This window comes from Manis javanica, chromosome 6 (genome assembly GCF_040802235.1).
Source record: "Manis javanica isolate MJ-LG chromosome 6, MJ_LKY, whole genome shotgun sequence".
In the NCBI taxonomy this organism is placed as follows: domain Eukaryota; kingdom Metazoa; phylum Chordata; class Mammalia; order Pholidota; family Manidae; genus Manis; species Manis javanica.
Window position 1 is genome coordinate 128627737 of NC_133161.1, and position 21187 is coordinate 128648923.

Genomic DNA, 21187 nt, shown 5'->3' on the forward strand with positions numbered 1-21187 from the left:
TTTAGGGATAAAGAAGGTAATCTGTGAGATAATGTGTAATAAATTAAAAGCTCATGCCTTCTCTTCCCAATTACAGCTATGTTCCATGGAACCTCCATGAGCCAGAAAGAGGCAAATTTGACTTCTCTGGGAACCTGGACCTGGAGTATGTGCTGTGGCTGCATCTGGACCTACCTGGGGCGGGAGGCAGAGGGGTGGCTCCTGGGGGTGACTTAGTTAGTGGCCATGGGGGCATCTTGGCTCTGCTTTAAGAACTGGAGAGAGACAGATCTGGATGGAGCTTGTTCTCAGAATGCTGTGAAGGGCTCTGCCCCCAGGACATAGGGGCTCCCAGCCGTAAACCTGCTCCTCCCAGGGCTCTGGGCCTGCCTCCACCAAGCTCAGACTCTCCGCTGCAGCCCAAGGTGCCTCATCCCATCAGCCCTGCTCTGCAGTGTGGTCCGTCTAGCCCCGGGTGGGGACGGGGTACCCCTCTAGGGCAACAAGGCCGTGGGGGTCAGGTTCACTGTTAGGATTGCCCATGCCCTGACGCCCTTCCTCTTCATGCCCCCACTGTGGCTGCAGAGATGGTCCTAGGCTGGGAGGGAGTGAGTACCCAGGGCCTCTGGCCTGTGGCCTGGTGTAGGGGTTTCCTGCTCAGCTGGGGAAGGGGCTGTGGCCTTCCCTGCACTTGCCCAGTGTCTCTGTCTCAGGGAGGAGGGCAGGTGAGGAGAGGAGCCAGGCAGCCCCTGCCCAGCCTCTGCTCTGATGTGTGAGTTGCTGACCTTGCCCTCCCCCGGACCCACCCAGGGCCTTTGTGCTGATGGCAGCAGAGATTGGGCTGTGGGTGATCCTGCGTCCAGGCCCCTACATCTGCAGTGAGATCGACCTTGGGGGCTTGCCCAGGTGAGCAGGGGCGTGAGAGGCTCTGGCTGTGGCTTGAATTTGTATTGTAAAGTTGTGCAAAACACTAATCAGAAACATAGGTGTAATTTGCTATTCAAATATAGTTTTCATTCTGTAATGAAGTTCCTTTTCAAAGTAAGTGGTACCCAGAGGTGCCATGTCATCACAATTGTGGGCTCTGTCAAATTTCATGTGGCTTGTATGTGGCGGGCCGCGGGAGCAGGGCTGGCCCTCCTCAGGCACATCACCGCACTGGGCTCTGCTATGGAGTTGGGACCTCTGTCAGGTCGTCTGTCTGCTCTGGACCTTTCTACAAAATGGGAAAAGTCAAATCTGCCCTGTCTGTTGCTCAGGGATGTTACCAAGCATTTTTTGTTTAAAGCCCAAGTATTTTGATAACATGTAGGAGAAACAAATTATTATTTTTGTTTTCTTTTATCTTGAAATCTTAGGCCCTCCTGAATTATGTTAGGAGGTATAGCTTCCATGGAGGTCAAGAGAGTGCTCTGTGGTTGGAGCAGAAATCTGGACAGGAGGCACCTGGCACTGCACTCATTCCTCCTCCTTGTCATTGCCGGTGTTTCCTGTCAGTGGTCATAATGTTTCCCAACCTCACAGTGTTTCCGAGGTCGGACCCACACTCCCCCACCCCGTCCTGCCCAGGAGGGAAGAACCATCCTGTTTGCTGTGCCAGCTCCTGTGGGAATGGCCTCCTGCAGCGCAGCCACCAGCCTGGGCATTGTTTTCTCTCTCGTCTCAGGTGCAACCCAGCCCTTCTCTAGGGAGCACGGGCTCATCTCTACCTCCTCCATCCCAGGATCACTGCTGGCACTGTGCTGTCCAGCTTAGCAGGAGTGTCCTCACGGAGGCCAAGCACACGGCCAGGGTGGCATCCCCCCCACCTGGGGATCAGAAATCTGTGTGTCAGCAATGTCCTCAAGCTCAGCCGCCACGGCCCAGGAGGACAGGGTTAAGTCTTAGCTCAGAGGCAGGGAGGCTCTGTGCTCAGACCACCCCCTGGCCATGCCTGTCCATCAAGGTCCTAGTCGCTTACAGGATGGACACCTGGGCACCGAGAGGAGGCTGAGCCAGATGCCTGGGAACAGGTAGAATCCCATGGGCATGAGAAACTAGGCCTGTTCTATGGAGGTGGCATGTGGGGGTATCTATCTGGAGGAAACTGCTTTCTCCTGTCCACTTTTACCTGATGTCAGTGGGAGATTTCTGACCCTGTTCAGGGCTTCCAAATCAGGATGACAGAAGTGCCAGAACTTCCTATTAGATAATGTATTCTCAGGGTTTCAGGTGAGAAGAGAAGATGCCTTGACTCCAGCCCTGGAACTAATGCTGTGTGTTCCTGAGGAAGGAGGGCACAGAGGGCATGGGGGGCAAGCCACTCCTCTTGCTCAGCAGCTCCTGCCCCGGCTGTGCTGAGCACTGTGGCCCCAGGGCCAGGTGGGCCGCAGACGCTGGGCCAGCATGAGGAGAGGCTGGCCACTCGCACCATGGCTGGGGGACTCTGTAAGCTTACATCTGTGCCCTTCTCCAGCCCCAGAGACTCCTAGCCTCTTTGGCTTCACCCCTTTGTCATGAGACTGTAGGTGGCTGCTTGAAAATGTGGCCTTGAGTTTGATAAAAAGTTTTTCTCTGAGCGGCAGCCTGACATAGAGCCATGAAGTTGGACTGAACTTCCTGCCCCTGCTGCTGTCCTTTGGCGAGGTGCAGTGCCAAGTGCAGGGCTTGAGCTGGGGCCGCGCTCACTCCCAGGTCGGGTGGCACTGTCTCCTGCCTGGCTGGTGGGGGTAGCGGCGTGGGGATGCCCAGCTCGCTCCTGAGCAACCCGACACTGCTTCCTTTTCACTCCACTATCATCCTGCCCCAAGCAAACCCACAAACTGTGAAACTAACTCTCCTCCCCTTTTGTTCAAGCTGGTTACTCCAAGACTCTGGCATGAGGCTGAGAACAACTTACAAGGGCTTCACCGAGGCAGTGGACCTTTATTTTGATCACCTGATGTCCAGGGTGGTACCTCTCCAGGTAAAAGCAAGCAGAAACAGTCCTGGGTGAACTCTCAGACCAAGGGTTGAGGGGCTCCTTCCTGCACAGACTGTACACATTCTTCCCTACTTCCTGAGATCTACAGTGGGAGGGGTTTACAGTGGTTGTTTTTTTTAAAAATCCCTCTATTTCAGTGTTGTCTGAGGCAGTGCAGTGCTGAAATGGCAGAAGGGTGAAAGGGCCTACATTATCCACACGGTGCTGCAGCTGCAAGCAAGATGGGATTAGCAGGATGGTTTAGCAAGTTGTAGTAGGTTGGGTGGTGGAGGTAGAGGATGGAGTGGTAAAGAAGACCATGCCAGGAATATGGGTCAGAAGCATTCTTAAACTTGGAAAAGGCATACCAAACCTATTTCTTTTTAAAATTTTCTGGCCATAATTACTTTATTATTTTTTTATTGTGGTAAAATATACACAACATCAAATTATTTTTGACTGTTTTTAAGTGTACAGCTCAGTGGCATTAAATATATTCACATTGTTGGGTAACTGTCACCACCATCATCACCAGAACTCTAATCTTCCCAAACTGAAACTCTATCCCCATTAATCACAAACTCCCTATCTCCCATCTTCACTGAATGGCCTCAGTGCCCTTACAGAAAATCATTTGACCATACATGTGAGAGTTTATTTCTGGTCTCATGTTATTCCATCAGTCTATATCTGGCTTTATGCCAGTGCCACACTTTTAATTATCATAGCTGTATTGTAAGTTTTGAAATCAGGAAATGTGAGACCTCTAACTTTGTACTTTTGTTTTTATAACATTATTTTGTCTATTTGGAGTCCCTCAAGATTCCATATCGATTTTAGGATAGGTTTCTCTTTTGGAAAAAACACTAGAATTTTAATAGGAATTGCATTGAATCTGTAGATCACTTTGGCAAATATTGATCTCTTAACATATTAAGTCTTCCAATCAATGGACTGTCTTTTTTATTGCTGTCTGCTTTAATTTCTTTCATCAGTGCTTTGCAGTTTTCAGTGTACAACTACTTTCCTTCTTTGATTAAATTTATTCCAAGTTTTTAAATATTTTTAATGCTATTGTAAATAGAATGGTTCATTGGTAGTGTATAGAAACAGAACTGAGTTTTTTTGCATTGATTTTGTATCCTGCAATTTCGCTGAATGTGTTTATTACCACTTAGAGTTTTTGTGTAATCTTTATGATTTTCTACATATAAGAGCATATTGTCTGCAAATAGAGATTATTTTACATCTTCCTTTCTAATTTGGATGCCTTTTATTTCTTTGGTCTAATTGCTCTGGCTAAATTTTCAATACTATGTTGAATGGAAGTGGTGAAAGCAATAATCCTTGTCTTGTTCTTAATCCTAGAGGAAAAGCTTTCAATCTGTCACCATTCAGTATGAAATTGGCTATGGACTTCCATATATAGCCTTTAGTAGGTTGAGATTATTTTCTTATATTCCTAATTTGTTGAGTGTTTTTGTTGTGAAAACATGTTGAATTTTGTGAAATGCTTTTGCTGCACCAGTTGAGATGATCATGTGGTTTTTCCCTTGATTTAATTAATGTGTCATGTTATATTGATTTCCATTGAGCCATCCTTGCATTTAGGAATAAATCCAACTTGTTCATGGAGTATAATCTTATTAATATGCTGTTGAATTTGGTTTGCTAGTATTTTGTTGAAGATTTTTGCATCAATATTCATCAGAGATACTGTTCTGTAGTTTCCTTGTAGTTTTTTTCTGACTTTGGTAATACCGGCCTCATAGGGAGGCATTGCTACTTTCCCTTGTATTAAGTAATTTTTTATTGTAACAAGTTTGATTCCCTTTTCATTTCTTTTTGCATATATTCTATAGAAATTTTCATTGTTATCATGGGGATTACATATACTGTCCTAAAGTTAGGACATTCTATTTTATATTGATACCAACTTAACTTCAAATACATGTAAAAACTACTCCTTTATAGCTCTGCTCCCTACTCTGTTTGATGTCACAAATTTCATCTTTATATTGTGTACCCATTTATGTAGATTCATAATTATTTTTTATCATTCATCTTTTAAATCCTATAAAAATAAGAAGTGGATTTGTTAACTGAAATTACAATAATAGTGGGTTTTATTTTTTTTACATACTGGTTTTCACATTTTTTTCTTGAGCTTTGTATTTTCATATGGCTTTGAGGTGTTGTCTAGCATCCTTTCATTTCAACTTCAGGAACTCCGTGTAGCACTTATTGTAAGGCAAGTCTAGTGGTAATGAATCCCCTAGTTTTAATTTGTCTGGGAATGCCTTCATTTTTCCCTCATTTCTGAAGGATAACTTTATTGGATATAGAATTCTTAGTTGATAGGTTGTTTTTCCTTCATTACTTTGAATACTTCATTCTGCTGCCTCTGTCCTGCAGGACTTCTGATGAGACAGCCCCTGATACTCTTATCGGGGATCCTTTGTACATATCAGGTTGCTTTTCTCTTGCTTATTTCAAGCTCTCCGTCTTTGGCTTTTGACAGCTTGAGCATAATGTGTCTCATTATGGGACTTTGGGTTATGCTATTTGGAGTTCATTGACGCTTTTTGGATTTGTATCTCCAGGTATCCTAAAATTTAAGAGATTTTCAGTCATGATTTCTTCAGATAATATATCTGCACTATCTGTTCTTTCTTCCCTTTTTTGTGTTTCCATAATGAGTATATTTGCTTAAGATGTTGCCTGAGTTCGTCAGGGTCTGTTCACTTTTCTTCATTCTTTTTTCTCTTGTTCCTCAGACTCAATATTTAAAATGTATTCAAGATGCCCATTCTTCCTTGTGCCTGCTTGAATCTGCTATTGAACTCCTATGATGAATTTTCTATTTAGAGACTGTATTTTTCAGCTTTGGAATTTCTGTTTAGTTATCTTTATAATTTCTGTCTCTTTATGAATATTCTCATTTTGTTCATATTTCCTTTTCTTGATTTCTTTGTATATGTTTTTCTTTAGCTGTTTAAGCATATTCATAACACTTGCTTTAAAATCTGTCTAATAAGTCCAGTGCATGTTTACAGGCTATTTCTAGGGATTTATTTTGTTCCTTTGAATGAACCATGCATTCCTGCTTCTGTGTATGCCTTGTATTTTTGTTGTCATTGTTGAAAATTACACATTTGAAAAAAGTCACCTCTCCCAGTCTTTGCAGACTGGTGGAAAACACCACTCTTTAGCAGGCTCCTGAGCCTTGAGCTCAGCCTGGAATGAAGGCCTGAGACCTCAGATATTTTCTAGGTAGGCCTCCTGTCTCATCTGTGTGTGTGCTTTTTTTAACTCCTTGATTTCTCCTGCTTTTACATGTCTTGTTTTTTCCAGAGTCTCAGCCAGCTTTCTGTGGCTTTAGATGTATTCCTTGCATGTAATAACCTTGCCCCAGGCATCCATGGTTCTGTAGTCCACCTGAAGTGTTCTCATGTAATTCACCCTACCTTCTGCAGCTTCTAGCCTGAGACCCAAACTCTGCTAACATTTCCTATCTGAGCTCCAAGTCAGATGAGACAGAAACTAGTCCACTGGGCAGGCCATAGACAGCCCAGAGCATTGTAAACAAGTTTCACTTTGCTACTTTCATCCTGGGGGAATTGGGGTGCTCCCTTCTGACTCCTGGCAATGCTATGCCAGGAAGGAGCTGGGGCAAGGCTGAGCAAAACACCATGAATTTCCCACCATCTAAACAGCGCTTTTTCTTCATTGGATGTTCACTTGTTTGTTAAACATTTGACTGTTTTCCTGGGCCCCTATAAAGTTATTTTTGTCAGTCTGTAGTTGTTTACTTTCCATAGGGGAACAGGGTCAGAAGCTTCCTATTCTGTGTCCTACCGACATCACTCTCAATTAGATACAAAACCTTTTGAGACTTTGGCTTTCAAGTGAGATGTTTTGCTAGTAATTGGCCATAAGTATGGTGAAATTAGATAATACAGTTACCAGTACAAACTCAGCTTCTGATTTTTTAATCTCGTTTCCCCAGTACAAGCACGGAGGACCCATCATTGCTGTGCAGGTGGAGAATGAATACGGCTCCTATAACAAAGACCCTGCCTATATGCCTTACATCAGGAACGTAAGAGTCAGCTCAGTCCATTTCTTCATATTCCTTCCTTGGGGATATATTATGGGCTCTGGTGTGGCAAGGCAGTCTAATACTTCTCTCATGTCAATACCACATCTCCCAGTTCCATTCACTAGTGAATCCTTTCTCCATATTTTTATTTCAACCGGGTTGTCACTTATTTACCCTTTATCAATTTAGTTTAATTGGGCTTGATGTATACGCATGGTGTTGGTATTGCAGGGGCCAAGAATAAAGGAATTGACTTAGTTGAGTTGTGATGATTTGAAAAGTCTTCCTGGAGAGGCTGAATCTTTCCAGCATCTCAGGCAGTGCTTCCTGTCTTTGGCTGTGTGTTGGTTTCATCTCGGAAATCTTTAACAATCCCTATAGACCATATACCATGACAATTACATAAGAATCTCTGGGTGGTGCTCAGACATCTGATGCCAAAGTGTAGGAGAGCTTGAGAACCACTTAATACATGGCAGGGGAAGTTAGGGCTAGAGTAACACTTAAAAGAACAGGCTAATACTCAGATCTGCTGTGTGCCCGTTAGTAGCAGAGACTTTGAACAAATGCCTTACTTTTCTCCTCTATGAAGTGGGACTAATGAGTGTTTGTCTCTCTGAATTTGTGTATCCATGAGATCACAGGGCTCAGTACTATTCTAGGCATAGTATAAGAAGTCAATAAATAAGACTTTGATAGAATCATGAGCATTGGCTGTGGAGTATTTAGAAGGGTTGGCCATGGTATGAGTTGGGAAAATATTATACGGACACAGTGAATCCACCTAATTAAAGATGCTTTGCTTGGTTCCTTGATGTCCTGGGCAGCATGTCTTTTGCTGTCCAGGCAGATTCATTTTCCATCTGGAAATTACTTCATCCCTGCAGACAGGTAGACTGAGGCCCCAGCTTGTAGATTCTTATCCATTCTTTCCCCTTCTTCTCATGTGCAGAAAGCCCACTGTGTAGGGGCGCAAGGCTGTCTGCAAGGAGAGTGGCATTCCTAAATCTGGAAAGGGGAAAGTTCAGTCCTGATAGTCAAGGCGTCTACCACATCTTGGGTCAGGTCACACCTCCAACTGCCTCTCTGTCTTTGAATTAGCTAGAAAGGTCCCCACCAAGAAGCAGAGACTTTGAAGGTGAATGGAGTGTAGGTTAGTTTCACGCTTGTTCATTATTGGCTCTTTATTCAACCCCTGGGAAGCTCTCTGTCTATACATATTGAGCAGGACAGTCCATGTAAACTGCTTAGCAGAAGGCCTGGCCTGCTTAGAAATGTTAGCATATTCAAAGTGGTGAGATCATTACTGTTCTTTAGCACTTTGTGGGTTCCTGCCACTTCCTCTTCTGATTTACAACCTTCAGGGAGCACTTCCTGTTCTCCTGGGCACCTGCAGCAAATAGGCATATGACTGTTGACCAGAGCGCACCCTGGCCCAGTGTGGGGAAGGGATGGGCTGCTTGCTCCTGGGGTGGGTAAAGCAGAGGGTAGGTTGTCCTGGAGCCACTGATCTACTCCTGGAGCCCTGCCGTCAGTTTCTGGGTGACAGCATGGCAATTAGTCTTGTTGAGCTGGCCTCTGAGTAGGCAGGTCTAGGAGCAGCATGCCAGCCAGACCCGGCACCCTGGAGATAGGAGCATGCCAGCCAGATGTGGCACCCTGGCAGATTGGAGCAGCTGAGGCCTGCCACAGCCTGACAGCCCTGCCCCTGCCTTTGCTGGACTTTCAGCTGATGGGAGCTTTGTCAAATGTGGTGGGCACAGACAAGGGGGCATTCTTCTTTTTTTGCATAGAAATGAATGTTCTGTTTTGAATGTTGCCCTCTTTCTCTTCTGGCTGCCACATTCCCAGCTGTGACATGGCAGGAACTTTGAGGAATGACAGCCTTTGACTTTCCTATTTTCCCCTGCAGGCCTTGGAGGATCGAGGTATTGTGGAGCTGCTCTTGACTTCAGACAACAAGGACGGCCTTCCAAAGGGAGTCGTCGATGGAGGTGCCTGCCTGGAGCCTTGTGGGTGTGGGGGGCAGTGCCCTGGCCTGTTTATGCTCCCCAGACGGCCTATGTCACAAGGGAATTCCTTTGGTGCCTGTTCTCCATTTGCATGGCACGAGGCCCTGAAGCCCCAGGCCTCAGAGCACTGGGGACAGGCTTGCCATAGCCCGCTCTCCCATTTCCACTGAACACTAGGGGCGCTCCCAGGGGTCTGCAGACTGCGGCCGGGAACAGCGGACTGGCCTCTGAGGAGGTCCACGAATGGCAGCAGAGCAGACTGAGCGGATATAGTATTAGGCGCACTCAAATCCCGCCGAAGTCATAGGGACGGCTGGCCACTTCCGGGTCCGTGTGGTCCCTACTGTGACAGACAGTAGCTGGGCAGTGAGCGTGGCAGCAGACCACAGTAGCCTCCTGCCCCCGGACTCTGCCCTTCTTGCCATGGCAGGGACACTGGCCCCACCCCAGTTAGGCCAGCTGCTCCTCTAGGCCAGGTGCCCGAGTCCCTCTAGCACCTGTTTAGGGCCATGCTCCCACAATACCTTCCTGCCCCGTGCCGTCAACCCCTCTTTATTGGATTATTCCCATCTGTATAGGAACATGTCATTTTCCCTTCTAAAAAACATCCCAGCGGCTGTTCCATTTCTCTGCCCCCTCCTCGTGCCCTGCACATGTCCTTGCCAGCTCCCCTCGTCCCTTGCCTCTCAATCCTCTTAAACATGGTGATCACATTGCCCCACCATCCCCTGGCCTTGCTCTTTTCAAGGTTGCTGGTGACCTCCTGTTAAAAACTTAAGCTGATAGTCCTTGTCACCTCTGACCTCTGATTTTATATGTCAGCAACCTTCAATCTCTTTTCCTTGACAGCTTTTCCTCTCTTGGCGTCTGCGACACAATTTCCTGTTTTTTCTCTGCCCTCACAGGCAGCTTCTTGGTGTCACCCTCCCTGAAACCTAGTGCTCAGATTCCTTATGGCTCACTCCTTGGAGTGCACTCTGCTCTTCTCTCTGAACACTGACCACCCTGTGGTGTCTCCAGATGGCTTTAAAAACCGTTACGTGTTGATGAGTCTGAGTTTTGTGTCTATCAGGGGCCTTTCCTGAACTCCTGCCTCACAGGTGCATCTGCCCACTGGGCATGCCCCGCCCAGGAAGTCTGCCAGTCTCCTTGGAACCAGCAGGGACTGGACTTGTCTGGGTCCCTCCAGAACCTGGCCCACTTTCAGTCTCCTTTGTCTAGTACATTGCAACTCTGTTCTCCCTCAGGGGCTCAGGCCCAGGCCGTGTAGTTACTCGCAGTTGCTATCCTGTGTGCCTGACACAGCCATGAGCAAATCCTTTTCATCTTTGTCTTCAGGACTTACCCAGGATTCAGTAAGCTTGGCCACCTCTGCAGTTGCCATCACTTCTTATTTGTGCTCTTGTGACAGCATTGGAGTCAATCTCCTTGTCACTGCTGGTTCCCCCACAGCTTTGCCCACCTTAGCAGCCTCTGGGAATTCCCTCACGTTCCCTCGCCCCATCTCACTCAGAGTGAAGCACAAGTTCTGAGAATGACTTTGGGGCTTCCCCCTGGCCTCTGTGACCTGTCCCTCACCACCCTGCTCCACCTTCCTGACTTCCTTGCTCTTCCTTGAATGCACTAGATGGACACCTAACCTTCCAGATGTCTATAGGGCTGTTCCATTTCCTCCTGCCTTTTCTCCCGGGTCATCTCGAAGTAAGGCTCCCTCCAAGCATGCATTTGAAATTGCAGCCCCTCCCTCTCCCAGACTTTAGGCCCTGCTTTATTTTTTTGCCTTCTAACATTCTGGGTGTTCCTTTGTTTCATTTACCTGTTTCATGGCTGCAGTAAGCTCTGCAGGGGTCTAGGTTCTGTCTGTCTTGATCGGTCTTGCTCCTGTGCCCAGAGGGGGCTGGTGCACTGAGTGGGTGAAATGCCCTCCTGCCAGCTCCTCTCAGTGACCCCTCTGGGCCCTACCCCAGCACACCGCACTTTATTGTTCAGCGCAGGTCTCCACTAGGCCGACCAGCTTGAAGAGAGGGCCTTTCACCTCTGCATCCTGGCATCAGGGGGACTGTGGGATGAGTGGGCAGGAGGAGACTCTTGTCCCCAGGGTAGCTGTCAAGGCCCAAACCTTTCCTCCTGCTGAGGCCCCAGGCGATCCCCGTCGTTTCCACGCGGTGGCGCTGTCTCCCTGCGGCTGCCTGCAAGGCAGTGGCTGGGCCCTGAGCATTCATGGGGCCCGGGTGCAGCTGTGGCGGTGCTGGGAAGGCAACTTCGGGGGCTGCTGTGAGCTTTGCTTAGTCTGTCAGCCTCTGCTGAGGAAGGCCAGGTGCTGGAGTCCCCGGGGGCCCCTGCTGCTCCACATGCCCCTCCACTGCAGGTTGGCCTCTGGACTGCAGCCTGCTGCCTGAAATAATGTTTTCCACTTCGTCAAAATTGTCATTAAAGTAACACACTCACATGGTATAAAAGGAAAACCATAGAAATGTTTAGAAAGAAATACAATGTGGCCTGCCTCCTCCAATGACCCAGAAATGACCAGTTTGAGCTCTTTTTCTTCTGGTATTTCCCTTCTTAATTTGAAATAACATGCCTATGGAACTCTGTATTTATTGGTTAAAGTTCTGCATGCTGACTTCTCCCTCCTTGCTTTACCTGCACTCACCTCTGTGTCTTCCACTGAGTCCCATTCCCTGGACCATTGAAGGCATTTCCCCAGCATTTTCTCGCAGCCGCTGTTGCTGCTGAAGAGCAAGGACGTTCTGGTTCCTGATTCCTTTACATATCCTGATTTTTTTTTCTCTTTCCTATTACTAGAACATATTATAATTTTCCTTTTGTCCTTGGTTCTCTGGCATTTCACATTCTGTCTTCGGTATAAGTCTTCTTCCCTTTCGTGGCACTTCCGTGGCTCATGTGAACTGCACCAGTTATGGTCATGAACAGGGGACACCTGTGTTTCTTGGACATGCTTCCCACCCTTTTTCTGACCTTTTGGTCCCTCCTGGTATTTGTGGATAGGATGCTCATACCCATTCTCTACGTCTCAGGCCTTTTTGATTCTTAAATCTTTGCCCTTTAGTTCTGCTTTCTGGGTGACTTCCTCAACTTCTCCCTTCCAGTTCTTTTGGGATTTCCTGAACCATGTTTTTTCTTGACTCTATTTCTTTTCTTATGTCATACTTTTAAAATGAAATCTTATTTCTCTCTTTGTTATCTCCCTGATTTTTCTTGTCCCTGAGTATATTTCACTTTTTAAAAAATAAACATTTACCTGTTGCTCTATCTTCCATGTAAGGGGATTGTATCAATTGCCTGCTTTGGACTGAGTGGTCTGAGGAGGGGTCAGTGAGTGGCCACTTGGGGCTGAGGGTGAGGCAGACTGCCAGCAGGTATGCTTCTCTGTAGGGCAACTGGGGAGGAGAGAAGCCTTATGCTGGTGTTTGTTATGGTGTCACCAACTCCTCCAGGGATGAGTCCTTTGGGCAGTGGCTGCAGGCCAGAGGGGTGGGCACAAGTCCCCTGCTCAGATTGCTCAAATCTTTCTCTCCACCCTCTGCTATACTTTGGCCTCTGCACCTGCAGACCTGGGGCTCAGCTGTTCCAGAGTATGGTCCCCCTGTGGTGGTGGGCACCAGTGGGCATGGAGGTATCCTCCCCCTAGACAGTGCCTCGGACATCGGGTGAGACCTTGGGCTGGAGGCAGGGAGCCGGTCATAATTTCTTCCCCTTCTAGGCCACTTACCTACTTCCCGCCCTTATGCAGTCTCCCAAGACTTTCTTGAAACCTCATCTCTGCTGTCTCCTCTCTGGCTTTTGTTCCTTATGGCCTTCCACCTTTCATTTCTTTATTGTATTAAGCAGAGTGTCAGAAAGGGTGAGAATAGCTGTGTGCAGTTAGCCATGCTGACCTTGAGGTGACTCTGGGATGCCTTCCTAGTCAGTTTCAGATGGGCCTCTTGTCTTCCAGGGGTTCCTCCTTTAGGTAAGTAGGGCTCTGAATGTGGGGTCTGGAGGATGGTGACATCACAGGAAGTGGGTCAGCGTCAGACGGGCCTGGTCTCTGGCCAGCTCTGCTGCTTCACCAGCTGTATAACCTTGAGGAGAGATATTCAACCTCCTGGAGGCTCAACTACTTTTTGGTTTTAACTACTAGTAATCAGGGCTTATGTCTGACAGAGAGCATCGGGGCGGCCAGCTTGCCAGGCTGGCTCAGCCTTCATCATGCGTTCGTGCCCAGGCCCAGTTGGGTTAGGCTGAGGCCCACGCATGTGAGGTCCACTGTCCAGGCAGACAGCGAGCAGGCAGGGAGCCTCAGCCAGGCTCTGCCGCTGGGGCGAGCCAAGGGATCGTGGCTAAGGGCCCAACGGAGCACATCTTTCTCGGGCATACCATTCCCTGATGGAAAATCATTTAAAATATTTTAAATTAAAAAACGAATACATTATGCAGTAGATTAGAACATTAGCCTTCATCTAAGGCATGAAAGGGGAGCCTTCATGTAGATTGGTACCCAGTACTAGACACTTGAGGTGCAGGGGAAAGATCAAACTCTGGGCTCCACAAAAGAATAATTAACTGAAATGCACACTCTGGTTGTAAAACTTACATTAATCAAGAACAGATGCTTCCTGAATACTGCTCTGTAAGCTCCATGCTGAGTGGTGGGATTTCCAAGATGAACAAGGTAAATTTCCTGACATCAGAGGAAATAAACTTAATGAGAATTGGGAAACAATGTCAAGATTAGTTCATTTATTTTGCTGGGGAACTGAGCAAGGTCTGGGGGTAATTCAGAAAATCTTCTTGGCTTGAAGACAATATTTTGCTTCTCTTCTCTCCTTTCTGTTCACAGTGCTGGCCACGATCAACTTACAGTCACAGCATGAACTGCAGTTACTGTCCACCTTTCTCTTAAGTGTCCAGGTAAGTCTGGCCCTGTGCAGCATCAGTTTGGAATTCCGAGAATTAAGCCTCTTTGTCACGAAATCTGTGGCTCTTTAGAGTGCCCTCGGCTATGCTCAGGGCTCCCAGGCCTGGAGGGAACTCTGGGTCCCCAGCCTTCCAGCTCCCAGCCCTGCCTTCACACTGCAGGTCCCAGCCCTACTGCACCCGTGTGGCTGCACTGCCGGCAAGGGAGGCAGTGTGCAAATTGCTCTGAGGTGTTCTGTGGGCTGATGCCTGACTGTGACTTCCAGCCTCATGAGAAAGGGGCCCTTTGTGGACCAGACTTTGTTGCTGTGTATGCAGGCACCTCTAAATGTGAGGCCATGACTATCAGAGAGGTACTTGATGGACGAGGTGGGCTCCTGGTGTGGAACCTGAAGTAACCAGCGTCTTTGTCCTTACGCCTCCCTTGGGCTCTGGTGCTTCTGCAGACATGGGCCCGGGAGTGACTGCTATGTCCTCAGGGCAAGCCTGTGCGAGAGTCAGCATTCTGAAGTTATGTTACTTACTGAACACCCCAGCCAAGGGACAAAGCCAGACATTGTGCTGCAGGGCCTGCACTGATAGCTGTGTTATAGAATGCCCTGATTTTCTGGTCCAGTTTGGCAAAGTTTTGTTTAAACCAACTACACCTCAAAGAGGGTCCCACTCTGTATCCCTCTGACTCCTCAGCTAAAGAGTGGCAGCAGCTGAGGGGGTCTGTGCCCCCAGTGTGCCTCTCAGAAATGAAGTTCTCCTGACAGGACGTGGTTCTTCCCTGGAAGAGCATAGGCAAAGCTTGGCTTGATCCAGAAAACTGAGCAGTGTGGGAGAAGATTCCCAAGCAGATGATGAGTTCCAGCAGAGACCGACTGTGCACATCCCATGTTTTCTAGCTAACACTGTAAGGCAACAGGGTCTCCTGCACCAGCTCTGCCAGCTCTTTCCCCTCCAGCTTCAGCGTGCAGGCCACATGTGGGGGATGAGCTGTATTCTGCGTCCAGTAGCCTCTAAGGCAAGGGATGTGCAGCCAGGGAACGGTTGGGAGGACAGAAGGGCTGGGATTCCTCTCCATCAGGGGCTCCCCTCTGCCTCTTGTGGTCAGCTAACTTTTCCTTTTGTGGTAACCAGGGGGTTCAGCCCAAGATGGTGATGGAGTATTGGACGGGGTGGTTTGATTCATGGGGTGGCCCACACAACATCCTGGATTCTTCTGGTGAGTGCTTTATGATAACTACATCCGACCTGTGTGTGGAACTCAGAAATAAGACCAAGTTCCAAATAACATGCTAATTGATGTAAATTAGCTGTAGGGTGCAAGGCTCCTGGGATTATTTGTGTGTAATAGTCAGCTCTTGATATTCCAGAGTCATTTATCTTGACATTTGAAGTGAATGGTAGAACTTTTAACACTGCTTTATTATATTTTGTAATTAGATAAGTAATGCATACCTCTCGCCAGCATCCAGCACATATAGAAAATGTATGAAGAAGAAATAAAAATCCCAGAACCCAGAGAAAATATTTTGATACATACAGGCCAGGCAGTTCTTACTTCTGTCTGAGCCCTGTATGCACATACAGATAAAATGTGCACAAATGCGGTTAGATCTGGTCTGTTGCCTGCTGGTTCCAGTGAATGACACTAAAGGACATCTTTCTGTACTATTAGATGTAGACTTCAGCACTGTCTTAAAGAATGCAAAGAACCCCATTGTACTGGCAACTCACCCACAATTTATTTACCCAGTCTCTTGTTCATGAACACTTAGGTTGCTTCTGGCAGTTTTTGTTAATTGAACACTGTTTCACAGGGAGCATTCTTGAACATCCAGTTTTTCAAACTTGACATGTTATTACCCTAAGTTCCTAGCATTAGAATTGCTACATTAATGCAATTTTGAAATAAATTTACTATGCTCCCCTAAAAGATTGTAGCAATTCTTACTCACCATTTTATTAAATAATACCCATTTCCCACAGATTCACCAACACTGAGTATTAAAATAATTTTTTATATTTGCCAACCTGATAGGTCATTGTTCAGTTCCCATTTCTTCGACCAATACTGAGGTTTAAAAACTACATATAGTAATCATTTATATTTCTCCCTTTGTATTAGCTTTTCATGTTATTGGTTTATGCTGAAATAGAGGCAGAACTGGGAGGTGGTAAGAATTACATCTCTCATTAGGCATCCTACCTTCTTTCATCTGAGATGACCAGTTGACAGTCATGCTGTGCGGGGGTGCAAGGCTGCCCCATGCTGCGGTCCATCCAGATGGCAGTCAGTGGAGAACTGATTTAAGACCCCCTTCTCCCCTTCTCCCCCAGTCTCTGCAGTCAGGGTTTCAGGGAAAGCTGAAGGACAGGATGACACTGAGTTTGAGGAGGGCGGAGGAGGTGAGAGGCCAGAGGCACCTGTGGCTTGTCTCTCACTCTAACTTGGTCCCCCCACCCACTCCCCTGCAGAGGTTTTAAAAACTGTGTCTGCCATCATCGATGCTGGCTCCTCCATCAACCTCTACATGTTCCACGGAGGCACCAACTTTGGCTTCATAAATGGAGCCATGCATTTCCATGAATATAAGTCTGATGTCACCAGCTATGGCAAGTACTCCCCATCACTGACCCTCCCTGGACACCTGGATTCTTTAGGGACAGTCCTTTAGGGACAGCTTCTGGAATTGGTAATGCATTTGGCTTCGAGTGCCTGGGGAAGGTGGAGGTTTTGTGTGCATTGTCACTTTTGAACAGCTAGACTAGAGCCAGCTGACATGCGCGTGCACCTTTGGAGGTCAGCTGGCAGAAGGGAGAAGCACAGCCTTAGATGAGGGTGGCCTCCTGTCCCTGTCAGGCCCTGGAAATTATGCGACCCCTGCCCTCACTTTAGACTGAGATTCCCGAGAAGGTAGAAAAGGCACCTGCACACTTAGGGTCGTACTATGGCCATGGGCAGTTTGGATGATTTTATAGTACTTGGTATTCATAATATTTTGGCTGACAGCTCATATTCTAAATGTTTTGCCTCCCAAATTGCTGGGATGAGAACCCTGCACCCCACCCCACTGCCTCCCTCTCCTTTTGGTGTCACACACTGTCCTGGACGTGGGTGATAGTGACAGGGTGCTGGTATCTTGCAGACTATGACGCGGTGCTGACGGAGGCTGGAGACTACACAGCCAAGTACATCAAGCTCCGGGAATTCTTTGGCTCCATCTCAGGTGCGTGGCAAGCAGCAGACTCAGGCACCAACTGGGGCCCTTGCTTCGGCCCTCAAACCCCTTCACAAGTTGCCTCCATGCTGCCCACCTCAGCTGTAGCTGATGTGTGTGCAAGAACATCTAGACAAGGACAGGCAGGTTTGGGAGACTAACTGTTCTCATCCTAGTGTGTGTTTTGCGAACTTTATTTTTTTATAGCTTCCAAGACTCCCGTGGGTATGAGGAAGCCCCTGAACTCCTGGGACATTGCTTGTCTTCCTCTCAGGGTCTAGGCACATGCAAGGGTGGTCCTTTCTCCCCTGGGCTCAAGGAGAGAGGAACACACAGGACTGGTGTCAGGAGGCTGGGCGGGCGGTGACTGGTCCTTTCGGGCTGGCCCTGTGCTCTGTGTTGCAGGTGCCCCTCTGCCGCCCCTGCCTGACCTTCATCCCAAGACTGCTTATGAAGCAGTGAGGCCAACTTTCTACTTGTCACTGTGGGATGCCCTGATGTACCTGGAGGAGGTGAGTGCTGCTAGACAGAGCGGGTCAGGAAGCCCTGCTGGGCTGTCATGGAGGAGGGCAGAAGTATGTCTTGGCAGCCTGGAGGTTCACTGTGCCCTTTAGGACCCTGAGCAAACTCTGCTAGAGCATGAAGTGGGAAGGAACAAAGAGCTCGTGGGATCCTGGGTAACTCAGCAGGAGTCCCTTTGTCCTGCCTCCGTGGGAAAGGAGCCTAAAGAGGCAGGGGAGTGGGCACAGCCGTGGGCTGAGAGCTGCCCTCTGTGGCTGACCCGAGGTGGGTGGGAATGCTGCAGTGGGGGGTGGCCAGGCTGAGGCCCACTGTGATGCAGGGCAAGATACTGTGTCGCCACATTTCCCCTCTCACCCTGGAGAGCCACGGAGCCAGTGTGATGAGAGGTCAAGGAGGAAAGCATGTCAGAGGCCCTGCCCCACCTCAGGGTGCTGACCCCCAGTGGGTCTGTCTGCTACCCCGCACCCGCCACAGGGCTTCAGTGAGGTTGCTGCCCTTTCCCTCCTCTGCCTAATCCCTGAGTGCCCCCCAACCCAAGCCCCTCACCATCTCTCTATACAGCCAGTCAATTCTGAAAGGCCAGTCAATATGGAGAACCTGCCTGTGAACAATGGGAATGGACAGTCCTTTGGGTACATTCTGTACGAGACCACCATCGCCTCATCCGGTGTCCTCAGCGGTCTTGTGCGTGACCGAGGGCAGGTATTCCTGGGGCCTTGGGGTTATCAAGCCCTGTAGTATACCTCTGACTATCTGTCCTCGGCACTCGGGTGGGTGGCTGTTACCAGTGTGTGGAGGGGGCCCATCGCCATTGGCTGCGCAGTCCTTCCCAGCTGCAGTCATGGGCATTTGTTTTCCTGCTGTGCCTGGCTAAAACCCTCAGCACACACAGCGACGCTTCTTGCTCTGCTCAGCAGAGGCCCCTCCTCCACCTCCCTCCTGTGTGTTCTGTTCATTTGGCAGGTATTTGTGAACACAGTATCTGTAGGATTCTTGGACTATAAAAGGAAGCAGATCGTTATCCCCCTGATCCAGGTTTGTCACCCTGGGGAGCTGGGTGATGATGGCTAGTGCCAGCTGCTCCCTGAGCAGGTTTGGTGGGAGTCAAAGAGGAAGACCTGGAAGACGAGCTCCTTAACCGCAGAGCTGCCGATGGAGGGAAGGCAGAGCATTGCTTTCTGAGCAGCGGGTACTCTTTCACTCCCATCCTCAGAGTTTAGGGAAGAACTGGAGTTCCACAGTGAAACCCTGAGGTGCAGTTGTGACCTTATGGCTTGGTGATCAGGTGGTCACCGTTGCCACTGTGTTCCTGGCAGGGTTACTCCATGCTGAGGATCTTGGTGGAGAATCGCGGGCGAGTCAACTATGGAGATAATATCGATGACCAGCGCAAAGGTGGGTCACAGCAATGCTGAGAGAAGGGCTGCGTGCTCAGCATGCCTGACTATCCCTTCTCCACCCAGCAGGTCACACAGACTGACCACAGCAGGCAGGGCATGGGCTAAGGAGGCCCAGTGGGGGGAGGTGGGGTCATGGAGGCCCAGTGGAGGGAGACGGGGCATGAAGCCTCAGTAGAGGGTGGTCGAAGTGGGCCTGAGAGGCCCGGCTGGGTCTCTCTCTTCCCAGGTAGGACTCCTAGGCATGCTGTCAACTTGCCCATGGTGAACACATGGCTGACACTGAGCCAACCTCCTCAGGTCTGCCTGGGCTTCTGTTTGCTTCAGCACAGGGGCTTTCAGCACAGGGCTCGGGGTGAGGGTGGGGTGCTGGGGGTAAGGGGCAAGGCAGCGGGTTGCCAGGAATCTAAAAGAGGCATTGGACCCCTGGCTTCCTGGTCTCCACACTGAATTTTTTTTCCTGATGCACCTTGGAAGCCCCTGCAGATCCCCTTTGTGTTGGGGAGGAGGAGGCAGACACACAGTGAACAAAATGCTCTCATGCTGTGCCACTCTAGGAACGGTACACCAACTCACTTAATTTTTCCTGGCCATCTCAGTCTTTTCTGCTTAAATTTGCCTCTTCCTTATCTGTTAAAATGTGGATGATTTCATGTAAGTTATGAAATACAAACTCAGAAAAATTAAATCTTACTGTGGTAGGAAACACCGGAAGACATTCGAACTCTCTCATGGGTGTCCCCGCTTTGTGATGCAGACACCTCTGCGTTGCCTCCCTGCCTGCCAGGGAAGTGATACGGCCCAGCCCCTGGGAGCTACCTGGATCCTGTGACTCGGTTCTCCAGAAGTGCTCAGCCTAGCTTCTAGCACCCTGCAACTCACCCTCCTGTCTGCCTAAGCGGTCCCTGCTGGGTTCCTCTCTGGGCCTCAGCTTCTTACCCTGAAGAGCTCCCTCTCCAGGCCCATCTTCACTTCCTCTGTTCTGTGGGTGGATAGGGACAGCCAGCCTGACCCTGTTCCCAGTCTCGGCCTGCCAGGCCTCTGACCATCATGTGCCCTCTCCAGACTCTCACTGTGGAGTGCCCATGGAGCAGTTCTGTGTGTAAAGCCACAGACCCCCTCTCCAGAAATGGGTATGCCCCCCACACCTGAACCTGCCACATGTGGGAGTTGGTAGGCCCTGTGAAGCCTGTTTGCTTTCCTTCAGTCTACCCACATTCCCACCCTGGCAACTCAGCAGCCCTCAGTGGGAGGGCCCTGGGAGCTGCCGTACTCTTGACTACTCGCTATTCAAGTGTGCACAGTACCGCCGACTTGGACACACATGTCATGTTGCCATCTGTTCACAATTTAAATACTTAAAAAAAGTCTTTAATCCTATATCATACAAGGATTTCTGTCTGAACTATTAGGCCTTTTTAGACTAGGACCTCCCCAAACCGACCTCAAAGCTAGACTGCAACTGCTGTGGCCTGCAATCATGTGTCGCTTTGGACTCATTTTAATTTGCTGGAATTCTCAGCCCCCCAAGGGAGATCCCCACTCAGAGAGAGGCCATAGGCTGTTTCTCTGTGACATGCCCACCCTGTCATTCCTTCAAATGTATTCTTCCATGTAGTCCCTGGCACATACTGGTAATACTCATTCTCTTCCCCTTTGAGGTGTCTAGGGAAGGTTTCTTGCTGCAAGAACAGCTGCTCAGGGAGTACATACTTCAGGAGAAACTCTTACTTGAACTTTCTGAAAACTTTTCATGTATGTGCCCAGCCCTAGCCAGGTCAGTTGCCCCCTGCCTTTGGCCAGGCTCATGCTTCCTGACTTCTGTCCCACAGGTTTAATAGGAAATATCTATCTGAATGATTCTCCCCTGAAAAAATTCAGAATCTACAGCTTGGATTTGAAAAAGAGCTTCTTTCAGAGGTGGGTCCATGCCCTGCACAGCGTGTAAGCTTACGTACGACCACAGAAGAGCTGGGAGGGCCTGGGGCCTGCTCTGCCTGCCCCTCCTAACAAGCAGTTCAGGTGGCACCTGGGCCCAGCAGGCTCTGGTCAGGGCAGAGGCTCTGCAGCACTAGTGCCTCAGGGACTCTGGATCTGCCCTGCTG

The 21187-nt window shown here is 48.8% G+C and overlaps 1 protein-coding gene across 6 annotated transcripts in view; it reads left to right on the plus strand.

Annotated features, from left to right (window-relative positions):
• Positions 1 to 21187, plus strand: part of GLB1L2 (galactosidase beta 1 like 2) — a 39537-nt gene that overhangs the window by 14436 nt on the left and 3914 nt on the right. For 5 of the 6 annotated variants that reach the window (XM_073239429.1, XM_073239428.1, XM_073239431.1 and 2 more), the window contains 14 exons: positions 77 to 145; positions 790 to 885; positions 2815 to 2923; positions 6930 to 7022; positions 8935 to 9016; positions 13878 to 13948; positions 15080 to 15164; positions 16421 to 16558; positions 17092 to 17172; positions 17569 to 17675; positions 18247 to 18387; positions 18649 to 18720; positions 19002 to 19080; positions 20915 to 21002. In XM_073239429.1, coding sequence (XP_073095530.1) covers positions 77 to 145; positions 790 to 885; positions 2815 to 2923; positions 6930 to 7022; positions 8935 to 9016; positions 13878 to 13948; positions 15080 to 15164; positions 16421 to 16558; positions 17092 to 17172; positions 17569 to 17675; positions 18247 to 18387; positions 18649 to 18720; positions 19002 to 19080; positions 20915 to 21002 — 1311 coding nt within the window. Of the gene's footprint in view, positions 1 to 76; positions 146 to 789; positions 886 to 2814; positions 2924 to 6929; positions 7023 to 8934; positions 9017 to 13877; positions 13949 to 15079; positions 15165 to 16420; positions 16559 to 17091; positions 17173 to 17568; positions 17676 to 18246; positions 18388 to 18648; positions 18721 to 19001; positions 19081 to 19784; positions 20213 to 20914; positions 21003 to 21187 lie in introns of those variants that run through there. The other variant, XM_073239432.1, reaches the window with a different exon arrangement.